A 13,513-nucleotide genomic window follows, 5' to 3' on the forward strand; every position below is an offset into this window, starting at 1 on the left:
GTGGTCCATGGACTCAAAAGTCTTCTTGATGTGCCTTTCTCCTTTTAAAACTCACACATGCTTGTGTTTTAATGCTCATATTTGTTCTTCTGATTACTGTTAAAATGTATGCTCATATAAGTTTATGTTTTGATGTCTCTTTAAGTTCAGTCATGATACCTATAGATAGTTATGTTTCTAATTCCTTTTGGTGCCTTATTTTGCCTTCCATCCTATGGTTCTTTTTAGACACATCTATTGAATGTTGTGTCCATATTGCCTGCTATTGCCTGAATTATTGCTTAGGTTTGTTCTATCTTAGCTATGGTTATGATTGCTTCATTTGTTTTGATGTTTGTTTCATATATATGATTTTATCTTAGTTACTGTTTTTATGATTTACTCTAATGTATAGTGTTTTGTTTTGCTCTGTTTCAGACACATATTGCATGCTGTGTCCAGATTGCTTACAGGTTGCCTCTGTTAGCTTTGCATTGGCCAATTGTCCTAATTATATATTGGGTTCTGTTATACAAAGTAGATAAATGGGTTCCAGTGGGAATGCCCCAAGATAGTTACACGAGGCTTTACTGACCAAAATTATCCACCTGAGCTTTGGGTTAGACTCCCCAAATTCTCACACCTAAATATGTTGGCGAAGATAATTGGATGTGAAGACCTCCTACTGTCCCAGTCTTGCTTGAACGTAGAGAGTCTTCAAAAGAGGGGCATTGTTACTAGCATTGGAGCCTTAAAATCCTAAATGTGGATGACTTTTCTTCTGATGACCCTATACAGAGTGCCTGATAGGATACCTGACATAGAGTTCTCCATCCCTGCAAGACAGGCAGGTCATGTACGCTATTGAAACATAGATCAAAGAGGCCCAGATAGGAGTTGCCAACAGAAAAGAGTCATTCACACCTTTGAGGCAGATTTATGGCCAAGATGCTTTGCCAGGCCAGAACCATGCTCACCTTGGATGACCATTCTCACCTTGAAGACTCCTATAGCTCAAGCAACCTTTAATACAGAGATTTGCCTTTGCCTTGAAATATAGAAACAACTCTTTGCCTGAGGCAAGATTTTGCCTATTTAAGGTGCCTCAAATCTTTTGTCATTGTTCTGGGTTAAAATCCAGACAGGCTTCATGTGGGTCAGATTCCAATATAGTTCCAATTCACTTCCCCTCCCTTCCTTCCCCTCAGTGTTGCTGAGTCTTCATCAGTCTGGACCTGGAGCACCTCCAAAACAGGTAAATATCCCCATTAGAAAGCCTCATGTTAACTATCCAACACTAACTTACTATATTCCTGAGTTCTTGGATGATTGTGTGAGTGTATGATTGTCTTATGTGTGTATGAATAATAAACAGTATTCAGTTTTCATAAAACTTGTCTTTGATGATTATTATTATCTTGGCAACCTTTGTATACACAGGACTAGAGACCGCTCCTCTATTTGAGCTAATGATAAATTCCCCAGACCAAGATCTCCTTATTATACTAGCATGACTTCCTTCCACTCCCATTATTTGCATCCATTAAGACCAGTACCTTACCTTCTTCAACTTCAAACTAAACATCCTTGAGATGTTTTATCTGGGAGATTTTTTTCCATTGATATGGAGTCATGAAATGTACAATTGTCCAGATGTGCTGCAAACCCCCTCTTTTTATTTAAGATTTCATGACAGGATTTGGTGGCAGGCGGAAGGAGGAAAGTAAGCTTTGACAATTTAGTTCTGAAAAGCACGGGTGTTAGTTTGAAGGGACTTGAGCATCCTCTCTTTCGGAAGCAGCGACAGCAGCTTTGCACCAGGAACAGCACAACAGTAGAAGTAAGTTCCTGAGAGACTGAAGTGCCTTCTGAGTTGGCTTTAGGGTTTTGGTGGAGAGGAGAAATGACTGAATGCCGTTAAATTTGGGGGGAAGGAGACATAGTAGATGGGCCACAAAATAGGTAGCAGAACAAGGCAGACAAGAGATGGCATAGAGACAGTTAGAAACATTTCCTATGGACAATAGATGGGCCTGCTTCATCATATTCTTGCTTGCTTATCCACATTTGCTGGAAAGTAGAGAGGGAAGCCAAGATGGAGCCACCAATCCACACAGAGTACTTCCGTTCAGGAGGAGCAATGATCTGTAGCAGGAAAGAAGTTACAAATTAAAAAAAAGGAATTAAAAATTGGCTTACTGGCCATCCTATTCCATTTATTTTATTCTGTTACACTTTGCCCTGCTTTTCCATAACAAAGCTCCTAAGGTAGACTATTCCACTGAAAGTCCAGTTTGGAAATATGCCTTCACAACCTTCCTAAAAGTGACAATTGTTTGACTTCTTCACTGCTTAGAATTCAGTGCTGAAATTTCCCTGCGTGACAATCTTAAAGCAGTTTAGCAGATAATATTTAAGTGGATATCTGCAAATTCCAGGCTTCTGTATGACACATGTCTCTTAGAGTGGTTTCAGACAGCTTCACCTGTGTAGTGTGGATATGTTCCATATTTTAGTCGAGACTTCTTGAAATCTGTTGATAGGAATGGGGCTTTGACTGGAGCTAGAAAGGTCCAAGTATGTATTCCCTGACTTGTTTCCCTAACTGGCATGTTGTTGTTATGTGCCTTCAGGTTGCTTCTGATTTATGGCAACCCTAAGGTGAATTATCAGGTGGTTTTCTTGGTAAGATTTGTTCAGAGGAGGTTTGCCATGGCCATCCCCTGAGGCTGTGAGAGTGTGACTTGCCTAAGATCACCCAGTGGGTTTTATGGCCAAGTGGGGAATCGAACCCTGGTCTCCAGAGTCACAGTCCAACACTCAAACCACGATGCCATGAAGGTTGTCTATCCTGAATTGGGAGCTGACAAATGAGTCCATAATTGTGGTATCAGTGATTATTGAGCCTCATCCCTGATATTTGCCAGTCTGAACTTAACTTAGATTCCTGGGCTGATATTTGGACAGGTGATATGAATGTAAATGATTCTGCTCAGGACTTGAATGGTCTCCCAAATTAAGCTTGCCACATTTCCAGAAGCAGTCTGTTTTTCCTACCAAGGTCTTCTAGTGCTAAACACTGTACACAGAACAGAAGATTGTGCCCCGCTCCCAAAAGGTGATTTCTGTGTTTCCAGTAGAGCTAACTCAGATGGCTGGAGGCCATCCAGTATCTGTTTGCCAGTCTCACCTTGATTTTCATAGTGCTGGGGGCCAAAGCAGTAATTTCTTTCTGCATACGGTCAGCAATCCCGGGATACATGGTGGTACCGCCAGAGAGGACGTTGTTGGCGTAGAGGTCCTTCCGGATGTCAATGTCACACTTCATGATGGAGTTATAAGTGGTTTCATGGATGCCTGCTGACTCCATCCCTGGATGGAAGGTAAGACTTTGAAATTATGATGGCATATTTGAAGGATGTCATGCTAGGTGTTCGGGTCTATTATGCAAGGCTGTATTTTGTAATTAAAACCCTTGTTAGCCACATATTTATCTGTGTCACCATAGGTGACATTAATTCCATTCGGACAAAACAGCAAGCTTGGAGGTAAGGGATGGATCACTTGGTCTGTCTGCAGTCAGCATGGAGTCAGACTAACTGACAGGGGCAGGAGAGATCCTTCAGCAGACAATATTCTTCTAGTCTAAGGATTTGGCCAGTTAGCAGACTAGTAAAGACATGTTCAGACATTTAATTTTTCTAGTCAATTATGTAGAAAGCCACTTTTGTTTTGTTTTTTGGGGGGTGAATAATATAAAATAAACATATTTGCCGTTAGTTCCATTGTTGGGGAAAGGACAGGATATAAATAGATACAAAAATGGTAACAACAATGACAGAGAACAGGAGGGGAAAAATGAACAGAATCAACCAAGTCATTTGAAAACCAAAATCCACCATACAAGTTAATTAAATAAATTGTACAAAAGACGATCAAGCAACATGTGACAATGCATCACTCCATAAACCTAAATGAGTTGATGGTGGAACAACTGAAGAAATAAAGGGATGCCAGATCTCCAGTGACAAATGCCAGATGCCCTATCTAGGTTCAGGAAAGGAAGAGGCACTAGGGAACATTTAGGTAATGATGGTATTTTATTGATTACAATATACAGTAGCTGGGTTAAACTTAATTTCCTCCAGTTTTTAATTATCAATTTAGAATGCTTTAATATTGGGTTATACTTGAAAGTCAAGTCTTTTCTCAGGTTTACTAGGTATGATTACACTAAAATATTTTAGAGAACTTAAAGATGCTAAAATTTGGGAAACGTTTTACTCATTTATTCATCCTTTCAGAGGTTTAGGGCTAGTGTTTTTTATTTTGTCAAATTGATAGAAAGACCAGAAACTGCGCCTGTTGACTTATGGCGGCTCCATGAATTTCATAGGGTCTTTTTTGGCAAGATATACTCAGGAAGTTTGTCTGTTTGTTCCTCTGAAATATAGCCTATACCAGGGGTAGGCAACCTTTTTGAGCCGGGGGCCGGGTTGCTGTCCCTCAGACAACTGGGGGGCCGAAGCCAAAAAATAAATAATTAAATAATTTTTAAACATTAAATATATAAATAAACCAGGACAAATGTAGGACAAAATTTTCAAATGGAAGACACTTTTTTTTAAAAAATGGATGACACGCGAAAAAATTTGCTGATTTTTTAAAAAATGTTAATATAAATGCATGTTTCTGAGGCTTCTATAGACAATTGCCCCCCAAAGGCCCCGGCGGCAATCGGCGGCAGGACCGGGCTGGGGCCGGTCCCAAGGCCTCGCCGGGCCGCATCCGGCCCGCGGGCCGCAGGTTGCCTACCCCTGGCCTATACCATTTGGTATTCATTGACGGTCTCCCATTCAAATACTAAAGGGAACGCTGACTCTGATTTCTGATGGATGTGAGGAAGAGAACTATCCACATTTTCTGTCACATTGCTACCTGACCAGGACTTTGTGCAGTTTCCCATCCAGTCTGGGCATGTATGTAATTCTTAGTTAAACTCCATTCCCTTCCATACATCTTCATGAAGCAGGCAATTCCTTGGGGTTGCTTCAGCATGTAAAGGGAGTTTGAAGAAAGAAAGGATTGCAGGGACAAGGTTGCCCAAGACCAGTAGGTCTTTTTCAGGAGATTCTCAGAGGTTTGCCAAGAGCAAAAGTCAAAGGATTTGGTGATGGGGTTGTGTTACAGCAGCTGCTCTAAGGTGGTGGAGCTTCCCCCATCATTTCGGAGAGGGTATCCTTCCACCATCCTGACATTTGCAGCCTCCTTGTCTATATTGGGTAGAAAAGAAAGCAGCGAAGAAGCCTACCCAAGAGAGATCATCTGTCACCTCCACCCACAGTCAAAGCCTCAGGCCTGATCTGTAAGCAGAATGTCCATCCGATATCCCTCTGGTATAATCAAGACTCCTACTCTGTTTGGTTTCTCAACAAATCCTGGTGTGTGTCAGTTACGGTTTAGCCATCGATATAATCCTGTGCCATTTTTGGCAGTCTTGAAGGAACATATTGACCTTTTAGGCTACTGGCATATTACACACACTCAGAGAGAGAGAGAGAGAGAGAGAGAGAGCGAGAGAGATCACCCCAGCTTACAAACATCCATTAGAATCATAGAGTTGGAAGAGACCCCAAGGGCCATCCAGTCCAACCCCATTCTGCCATGCAGGAATTCTCAATCAAAGCATCCCCGACAGATGGCCATCCAGCCTCTGTTTAAAGACCTCCAAGGAAGGAGACTCATTTCCATTATGTGACAAGGTCCCTTATAAAGAAACTGACTGGGGTGCTATCAATACGGGCATAAACAGAAGCAGGTGTTGGGTTGAGGGGAATAAAGGATGGGTGAAGAATACTTCATCCATATAGTCAGTAAATCAGCAGAATGGATAAAGGAGGAAAGTAAATAGATTAGGTGTCTTCTTTGCTGTCTCTGCCAGTGACAGGCCAAGGTCTCTGTTCATTTAAATATATATTTATTAATAGTTGTGGCAGAAGAGTCTTTAACAAGGTGTACTAGGGTTTTTATTTGCTATCCTTTAAACCCTGTGCTGGGTTTAAATATGAGCTATAAATTAAATAAATAGAATAAAATATCCAAAAGTACTTATCCTTTGAAATGGATAAGCAGCTCGTTTTACTGCAAGCAACAACAAGGACTTCAGCTCTTGTTGAATCTGGGGAACTCATTGCTACCAGATGTTTGGTGGACATTGGCACAACCTAGTCCCCATAACTTTATGATGATTGGGGAAGATGGGAACTGCAGGCCAAAAATATCTAGAAGGATCACACTGGATTAATACCTCTTGTGCTTGTTTTGTCAGCACAGAATTGGATTAGCTCCCTATTACCACCACCACCAGCATCTTTCTGTGACTAAAGACCAGAGACCTGAAAAGGGGTAATAGTGGTTTACAAAATCAAGTTCTGCTGAAGACCTTCTACTCTTACCGATAAAAGAGGGCTGGAAAAGGGTCTCTGGGCATCGGAAACGTTCATTGCCAATGGTGATAACTTGCCCATCGGGTAGCTCATAACTCTTCTCCAGAGAAGAAGAGGAAGCAGCAGTAGCCATCTCATTCTCAAAGTCCAAAGCCACATAGCCTAGTTTTTCCTTGATGTCACGAACAATCTCCCGTTCAGCTGCAAGAAGATGGAAAATGATTTGTTTTATTATATGTAATAACAATGATATGTAATAAGAGCCAATGTGGTGTAGTGGTTTGAGTACTGGACTATGACTCCGGAGAGCTCAGCCATGGAAACCCATTGAGTGACCTCAGGTGAGACGCACTCTCAATCCCCAAAACCCCATGATATGGGATTACCATAAATCAAAAATGACTTGAAGGCACACAACAGCAACATATGTAATCCTACAGTCAAAAGAAGCAACCTCCTGATTCCCTGGACTCTTGGAGATTATGGACTTAAACTTGAAGCAACGCCCTTACCAGTGGTAACAAAGGAATAGCCACGCTCCGTTAGGATCTTCATCAGATAGTCAGTGAGATCACGGCCGGCCAGATCCAAGCGCTGAATGGCATGAGGCAAGGCATAACCCTCATAGATGGGTACATTGTGGGTGACGCCGTCCCCTGAATCCAGCACTATCCCTGCAAGAGAAGGCATCCAAGCTGGTTAGAGGGCTGAAGAGGGAGACAGAACAATTTAAAAAGCAGAGACACTGAAGAGAAATCGTGATCCACAGTGGGACCGTCAGTTTTGCAGATCTCCTTTGCTATCGTCTTACCAGTGGTACGGCCGGAGGCATAGAGGGACAGCACAGCCTGGATGGCCACGTACATGGCAGGCACGTTGAAGGTCTCAAACATAATCTGGGTCATCTTCTCCCGGTTGGCTTTGGGGTTGAGAGGAGCCTCAGTCAGGAGGGTGGGGTGCTCCTCAGGGGCCACACGGAGCTCATTGTAGAAAGTGTGGTGCCAGATCTTCTCCATGTCATCCCAGTTGGTGATGATGCCATGCTCAATGGGGTATTTTAGGGTCAGAATGCCTCTCTTGCTCTGAGCTTCATCTCCTACATAGGAGTCTTTCTGGCCCATGCCCACCATGACACCCTGGAAACAAGCAGAAATGGTTGAGGCTTCTTTTCAGAAACATTGCCCTATTATGTGTACACTTTCATCTAAATCCTTAATATCCTCTCCTTTGTTACTTGGTGGTATGTGAAAGCACACTGCACCTATCCAGAGGCACATTATACTGGCCAGAGTATTGAACTTGGACATGAGATCCAGGTTCTAGTTCTCATCTGGGTGGACTTGGTCAATCCACTGAGCGACCTTTGGGATCTTCTTCAGCCATATCTATGTCACAGGGTTGTTGTCTTTAATGCCTGTACTAGTTTGTTTTAGCTATTTTATATTAACATATATGTAACCTACTTTAGTTCCCATATTAAGAGAAAAGTGGGACATAAATTAAATAAATTGTGAGTCTAGCGTGGAATAAGAAAGGAAGATGTGCGCCATCTGGCATTCACTAGAAACAAGGTAGGATTTAAATGTATTAAATGTCCGGTCTTCTTCTTTAACATATCCTCATCACCCTTTATGGATGGGAGAGCTGGACAGTGAAAAAGGCCTATAGTAAGAAAATCAGTTCATTTATGATATGGTGCTGGAGAAGAGGAAACCATGGACAGCCAAGAAGATAAACACATGGATTTAGAGCAGATCAGGCCCGAACTATTCCTGAAAGGCAAGATGATTAAAATGAGGTGTCCTACTTTGGCCACATCATAAGGAAAAATGAATCAATTGAAAAGACAATGATGCTAGGAAAAGTAAGTGAGGCAGACCATATGCCAGATGGTTAAACTCAAATCACAAGCCTCAACCTGCAGGACTTGAGCAGAGAAGTTTTGAAGAGCAGGTCTTGGAGATGTCTCATCCATAGGGTCTCCATGAAGCAAAGTCAACTTGAAGGCAGTTAATCCAACAAGGATGCAAGAAGAGTCCTCTATTTTAAGATTATGTTTTAAATCAGCCTTTTCATAGAAATAGAATCATAGAATTGGAAGAGACCGCAAGGGTCATCCTGTCCAACCCCATTCTGCCATGCAGGAACTCACAATCAAAGCATCCCTGACAGATGGCCATCCAGCCTCTGCTTAAAGACTTCCAAGGAGGGAGACTCCACCATTTTCTGAGGGAGTGTGTTCCAGTGTCAAACAGCCCTTACTGTCAGGAAGTTCCTCCTAATGTTGAGGTGGAATTTCTTCTCCTGTAGCTTGCATCCATTGCTCCAGGTCCTATTCTCTGGAGCAACAGAAAACAAGCTTGCTTCATTCTCAATAGGACACCCCTTCAGATACTTAAACAGGGCTATCATATCACCTCTTAACCGTCTCTTCTCCAGGCTAAACATCCCCAGTACCCTGAGTCATTCCTCATAGGACATGCTTTCCAGACCCTTCACCATTTTAGTTTCCTTTGGACATGCTCCAACTTCTCAATTTTGAAATGTTTGTCTCGGTTTAAAGAGAGGACCCCAGGAAGGATGAGCCCTGGAGACCTCAACATTGCCCATCAACAGCAAGTAGTGCTTAGGCTGTGAACTGAGCAGCCTGGTCATAATCTGCTTTCTCATAGTGAGATGTATTTTTACTGAAATGGTAGTAATTATTTCAAAATGTGCACCGACACATGCACATTAGCATATATAGATCTGCAGCGTTTGTCCTCTTCTTCAGGGTATGTGGAACTGGCATCCTACTTGCTGGGTTGGGACTTTGCAAGGAGCGGTGTCTGTGAAAGAACTTCTGAGCTGTTGCTCAAAGGAGGAGCCACCTCAAGTGGCGTGAGAGAACTGGATTCTCTTTTCCCCCCTCTGTCCAACTCCAAAATTAAGAAGTGACCCAGCAGCTGTTTAAGGGCATAACTTCACCTCAGGGAAAACATGATCCCTTTGGAACTCCAAGAAACAAATCATCTATTACAGTAATTCCCCAGGCAGGAAATTCTCAGGGACACCCCCTGCTGTTGCAAGGTTGCCTCTTGGGAGAAAGGGTGACCTTAATGGTCCTTTGAGGCCATAGATAATGAGAAAGGAGTTAAAACAGGACTCTGCCTGCATCTCTTCCTGCCACCAAAACCTGGAAGGAAGAGGTTTGCTTGGAAGGTAGTTGACAGCACCATGAAAGCGCCCAAAATATGGCATCATGGAATGCAAGTGCCTCCTGGTTTCAAGGGTTCAGCCATGCAAAATGTGAATTGCTGCTATTATTTTGAAATATACTCATCCCTCCACATTCGCTGGGGTTAGGGGCATAGGACCCCCACCCATGAATGTGGGAAAACCGCAAACATCAAAAACACTGTTTTTACTTGTGAGAACACCTCACTAGGAATCTATAGGTCCTCCAGTTCAACTCTGTGGTCAACATCTGCCAGACACTGGCCATAAAACTGCACTGGAGGAGCAACAAAGGCCTAGCGGAGTGTTCTCTCTAGGAACCTCTAGGTCCTTCAGTGTGACTTTTGGTTCAAGTTGACCACAGAGTTGCACTGAAGAACCTAGATATTCCTAGAGAGAACATATGAATAAAATCCGTGACTAATCAAAGCTGCAAATGTCAAAGCCGCAAATGTGGAGAGATTAGTGTAGTCATTATTAATACGGTTTAAATGTACAACACCTTTTGGCCTCTGAGCCCCAAACTAGTGTGCTGTATAACATAAAGCTACCCATTCAGTCAAGCAAGAAGTTGCTCGTCGTGTTTTTAAGAAGCAGCAACAACTCAGAGTTGGTTGCATTTTTAAATAAAGTTTCTCAAGTTGAAATATCAAAGTATGATCTCAGCAGTTCTGCCTCTTGCAAAACTGAAAGAAACACCAAAAAGGAACATTTCCCAACCTGAAGAATTAAGTGCTTCTGCCCAGTTCTAGCTATTAAGAGGTTCATAACTTATCAAGTGTGGGGCAGCTGGTCTTTAGTATGGAAAGGAAGGTTGTCAGTACATTCTCAACTTTTCCAAGGATGCCCTTTCTCCAAGCATACATTTCTGGATCTCAGCATCATCCACTCCAATTTAGGCATAGTCTTCACAGATCAATATAAAGAGCTAGTTGCTCTTTCTTTACAGGACTACAGTGGCTACTGGATAAAATTGCCTTTAGTGCATCATTCAAATTAAATCCTGCAACAGCCCCAGGTAGCCTTACTTGGTGTCTTGGGCGTCCAACAATGGAAGGGAAGACGGCTCTGGGGGCATCATCACCAGCAAAGCCAGCCTTGACCAAACCGGAGCCGTTGTCACACACCAAGGCGGTGGTTTCCTCGTCGTCACACATTATGGCGGCTCACTGAGGAAGAGAAAATGGCAGTCAGGGTTGCATTTGAGAGTTTTATGCTCTCTTTGTTTGGACTCCAGCTCCTAAACAGCATGCATTGGGTGATGTACTCTGAAGAAGATTTTTCAAGCTCTATTTTAGGACTGACCCTCATTAATTTCTCTTTGAAAGCTAGCATGGTAGAGTGGGTTGAGTGTCGGACTATGACTGTGGAGACCAGAATTCAAATCCTGGTTCGGTCATGGAAACCCACTGGGTCCCTCTCAGCTTCAGAGGGATGCAATGACAAACCCCTTTGAGCAAATCTTGCCAAGAAAACACTGTGATAGTTTCTGCTTAGGGCTGCCATAAGTTGGAAATTACTTGAAGGCCCACAACAACAAAACTTCACTTGGCTCTCTTTTCTGTCCCTAGCACCTTCTCTCCCAAGTCATGAGTGAATAGGATCAGCTATAAAAATGTGGTAATGCGTAAGCATTGCCAGTAAATGTCCCATGGACTGGCCATGTCCAGTTGAAGGATTTCAGGTGTTGGGAAAGCCACCCAGGAAAGCCACTACCAACTAGAATAGACAGTAAGGGACTAGATGAGATCAGTGTAATCCAGAAGAAATCAGGTTTCCCTATATTTCAGTGGAGCATAGCTTGATAGCAGAGCACCTGTTTTGCATTCAGTCAAGTCCCAGAATCTAAAGGCTGGAAAGACCCTTCTCTGCTTCATTGCTGTTCACAGCAGGCAACACTGCATTGCAAGGAAACCTCTCTAGGTTCCTCTGTATTTGGCTGGCTCTTGGTGGAACAGTCTTGCATACCAAAGGTCCCAGGGTTAATCCTTGTCATCTTCACTTTAAAAGATAATCAGGTAGCAAGTGGTGGTAATAAGAGCCTTCCAGGAATAGGGAGACTAGAGGTTTTGGACTCCAGCTGCCATGAGCCTAGCCTGCATGGTCTATGCTGTAAGAGACTGCTAAATCCAGATAGAGAAATAATCTGAGCAGCTGCTTTATAACTGCTCAGGTTATTTCTCCATCTTGCTATAATGTCTGCTCACAAGTCAACGTCTGGCAAGGTTTCTTCTTAATGTTAATAAAATCTTCCTGTTTGCTGCATAATGGCATTTTATAGCTTAGTTGCGACTAGGGCCTGCCCCTTTTGTTCTCTGCAAGGAGTGTTAAATTACTGGTTGCTTGCTAACACAAAGCCAAGCTAAGAAAAAAAAGCAATAATTGTCCTAAACCAGCAAAGAAGAAGGAATTGTTATCCTGGGAAAAAAAACCTCTGTAGTACTTTGTCCACTCTGTGACTTGGACAGGATGGTAATGTAGCTCCCTTTTAAACCTCCACATCCAAAACATGCCAAAATTCAGGTTTGAAATGCATGCAACCCCTCCACCCACTCACACATTTGCACTGTCAGCTAAGAGAAGCTTTGGAGTTTAGGGGGAAATGGGCTCATCTAGACTAAAGTCAACACAAAAGCATTTGGAAGAACAGAGTAATGTTGGGTAGAATTCAAAGATATAGCCGTCTTAGTCTGCAGAATCAGTAAGAAGAGAGATCTTGTAGCACCTTTGAGACTAACTGAAAGAAAGAAGTTGGCAGCAGGAGCTTTCAGAGACTTCAGTCTACTTCCTCAGCATCAGATGTGTTTAGGAAGTAGGCTGAAGTCGGTACGAAAGCTCATGCTTCCCACTTTTTTCAGTCAGTCTCAAAGGTGCTACAAGATCTCTCTGCAGCGTAATGTTTGTCTTTCTGTTCTCTATCCCTCTGTATGGAGTCTCAGCCCCAAAGAAGTTACAGTTGGAGCAACTCCAAATGGTACTTACCGGCTCTCACGGTGGTCCAGAGCAAGGAAGAGGAGGATAGCTCTGCTGGAGTTGCCTCTCTGTGATTTATACCTCTGACCTCCCCCTGTCCCTTCTCCTCTGTCCCCTACCCATGGCCTCTCCCACACGCTCTCTGCTTCTGCGGGGGGTCGAGGAGCACTTCACACATGCCATATTTGGACACGTTCCAGGCCACCTGTCACTTGGGCCTTTCATGGGCATTCATGGCCAAGCTGCTGAAGAAGCCCGAGCCCACCCACCCACCCACTTCTCTACCAGGCTGGCCTTCTTATTTTTCAGGCCCTTGTAAGGCTAAAAAAGAGGAGACACCCTGCTTGAAGTAACCATGGCAAAAGTCATTCCTTAGCCATGTACAGCAGTGACACCCATGCGCAAGAATCTCTCTGTCTACAAGCTCATAAGATCCGTTGGGTCATTGGATTTCTTCCGACTGTGGGAGATGAAGGGAAGGAGCTGAGCTTGTGGTTCTCATTTTAAGGCAGTGACAAGAGAAGTGCAAAGCACCATTCCTGGTACTTTGTGGGCTGTAGGTTGGTTTTATAGAATCATAGAGTTAAGGGCCATCCAGTCCAACCCCATTCTGCCATGCAGGAACTCACAATCAAAGCATCCTCAACAGAAGGCCATGCAGCCCATGTTTACAGACCTCCAAAGAAGGAGACTCCACCACTCTCTAAGGGAAGAGGTCACACTGCTGTTAGTGCTGGCATTGGAGTATCTTCTCTTGAATAAATATTGCTCTCTCTTGTGTGTTCCACAAGAGCTTTGTGAAAGAAGTTGTAGCATGAGTTTTCCTACACCGGGTTAGCTTTCTCAGACACGTGGTTCTGCATCTGAGGAAGTATTAAAGTTTACGAAAGCTCATGCCT

General features: G+C 43.2%; 1 protein-coding gene across 1 annotated transcript; it reads right to left on the reverse strand.

Annotated features, from left to right (window-relative positions):
• Window positions 1-1,633: 1,633 nt before the first annotated feature.
• LOC121915179 (actin, alpha cardiac muscle 1-like) lies at window positions 1,634-12,763 on the reverse strand. Its single transcript, XM_042439134.1, has 7 exons — window positions 12,624-12,763; window positions 10,670-10,810; window positions 7,237-7,561; window positions 6,938-7,099; window positions 6,435-6,626; window positions 3,170-3,351; window positions 1,634-2,124 (listed from the first exon to the last, which is right to left on the reverse strand). Exons 2-7 carry the CDS (start codon window positions 10,796-10,798, stop codon window positions 1,981-1,983), a joined length of 1,134 nt encoding a protein of 377 aa, XP_042295068.1. The 5' UTR covers window positions 10,799-10,810; window positions 12,624-12,763; the 3' UTR covers window positions 1,634-1,980.
• Window positions 12,764-13,513: the final 750 nt, after the last annotated feature.

This window comes from Sceloporus undulatus, chromosome 9 (genome assembly GCF_019175285.1).
Source record: "Sceloporus undulatus isolate JIND9_A2432 ecotype Alabama chromosome 9, SceUnd_v1.1, whole genome shotgun sequence".
Lineage (NCBI taxonomy): Eukaryota > Metazoa > Chordata > Lepidosauria > Squamata > Phrynosomatidae > Sceloporus > Sceloporus undulatus.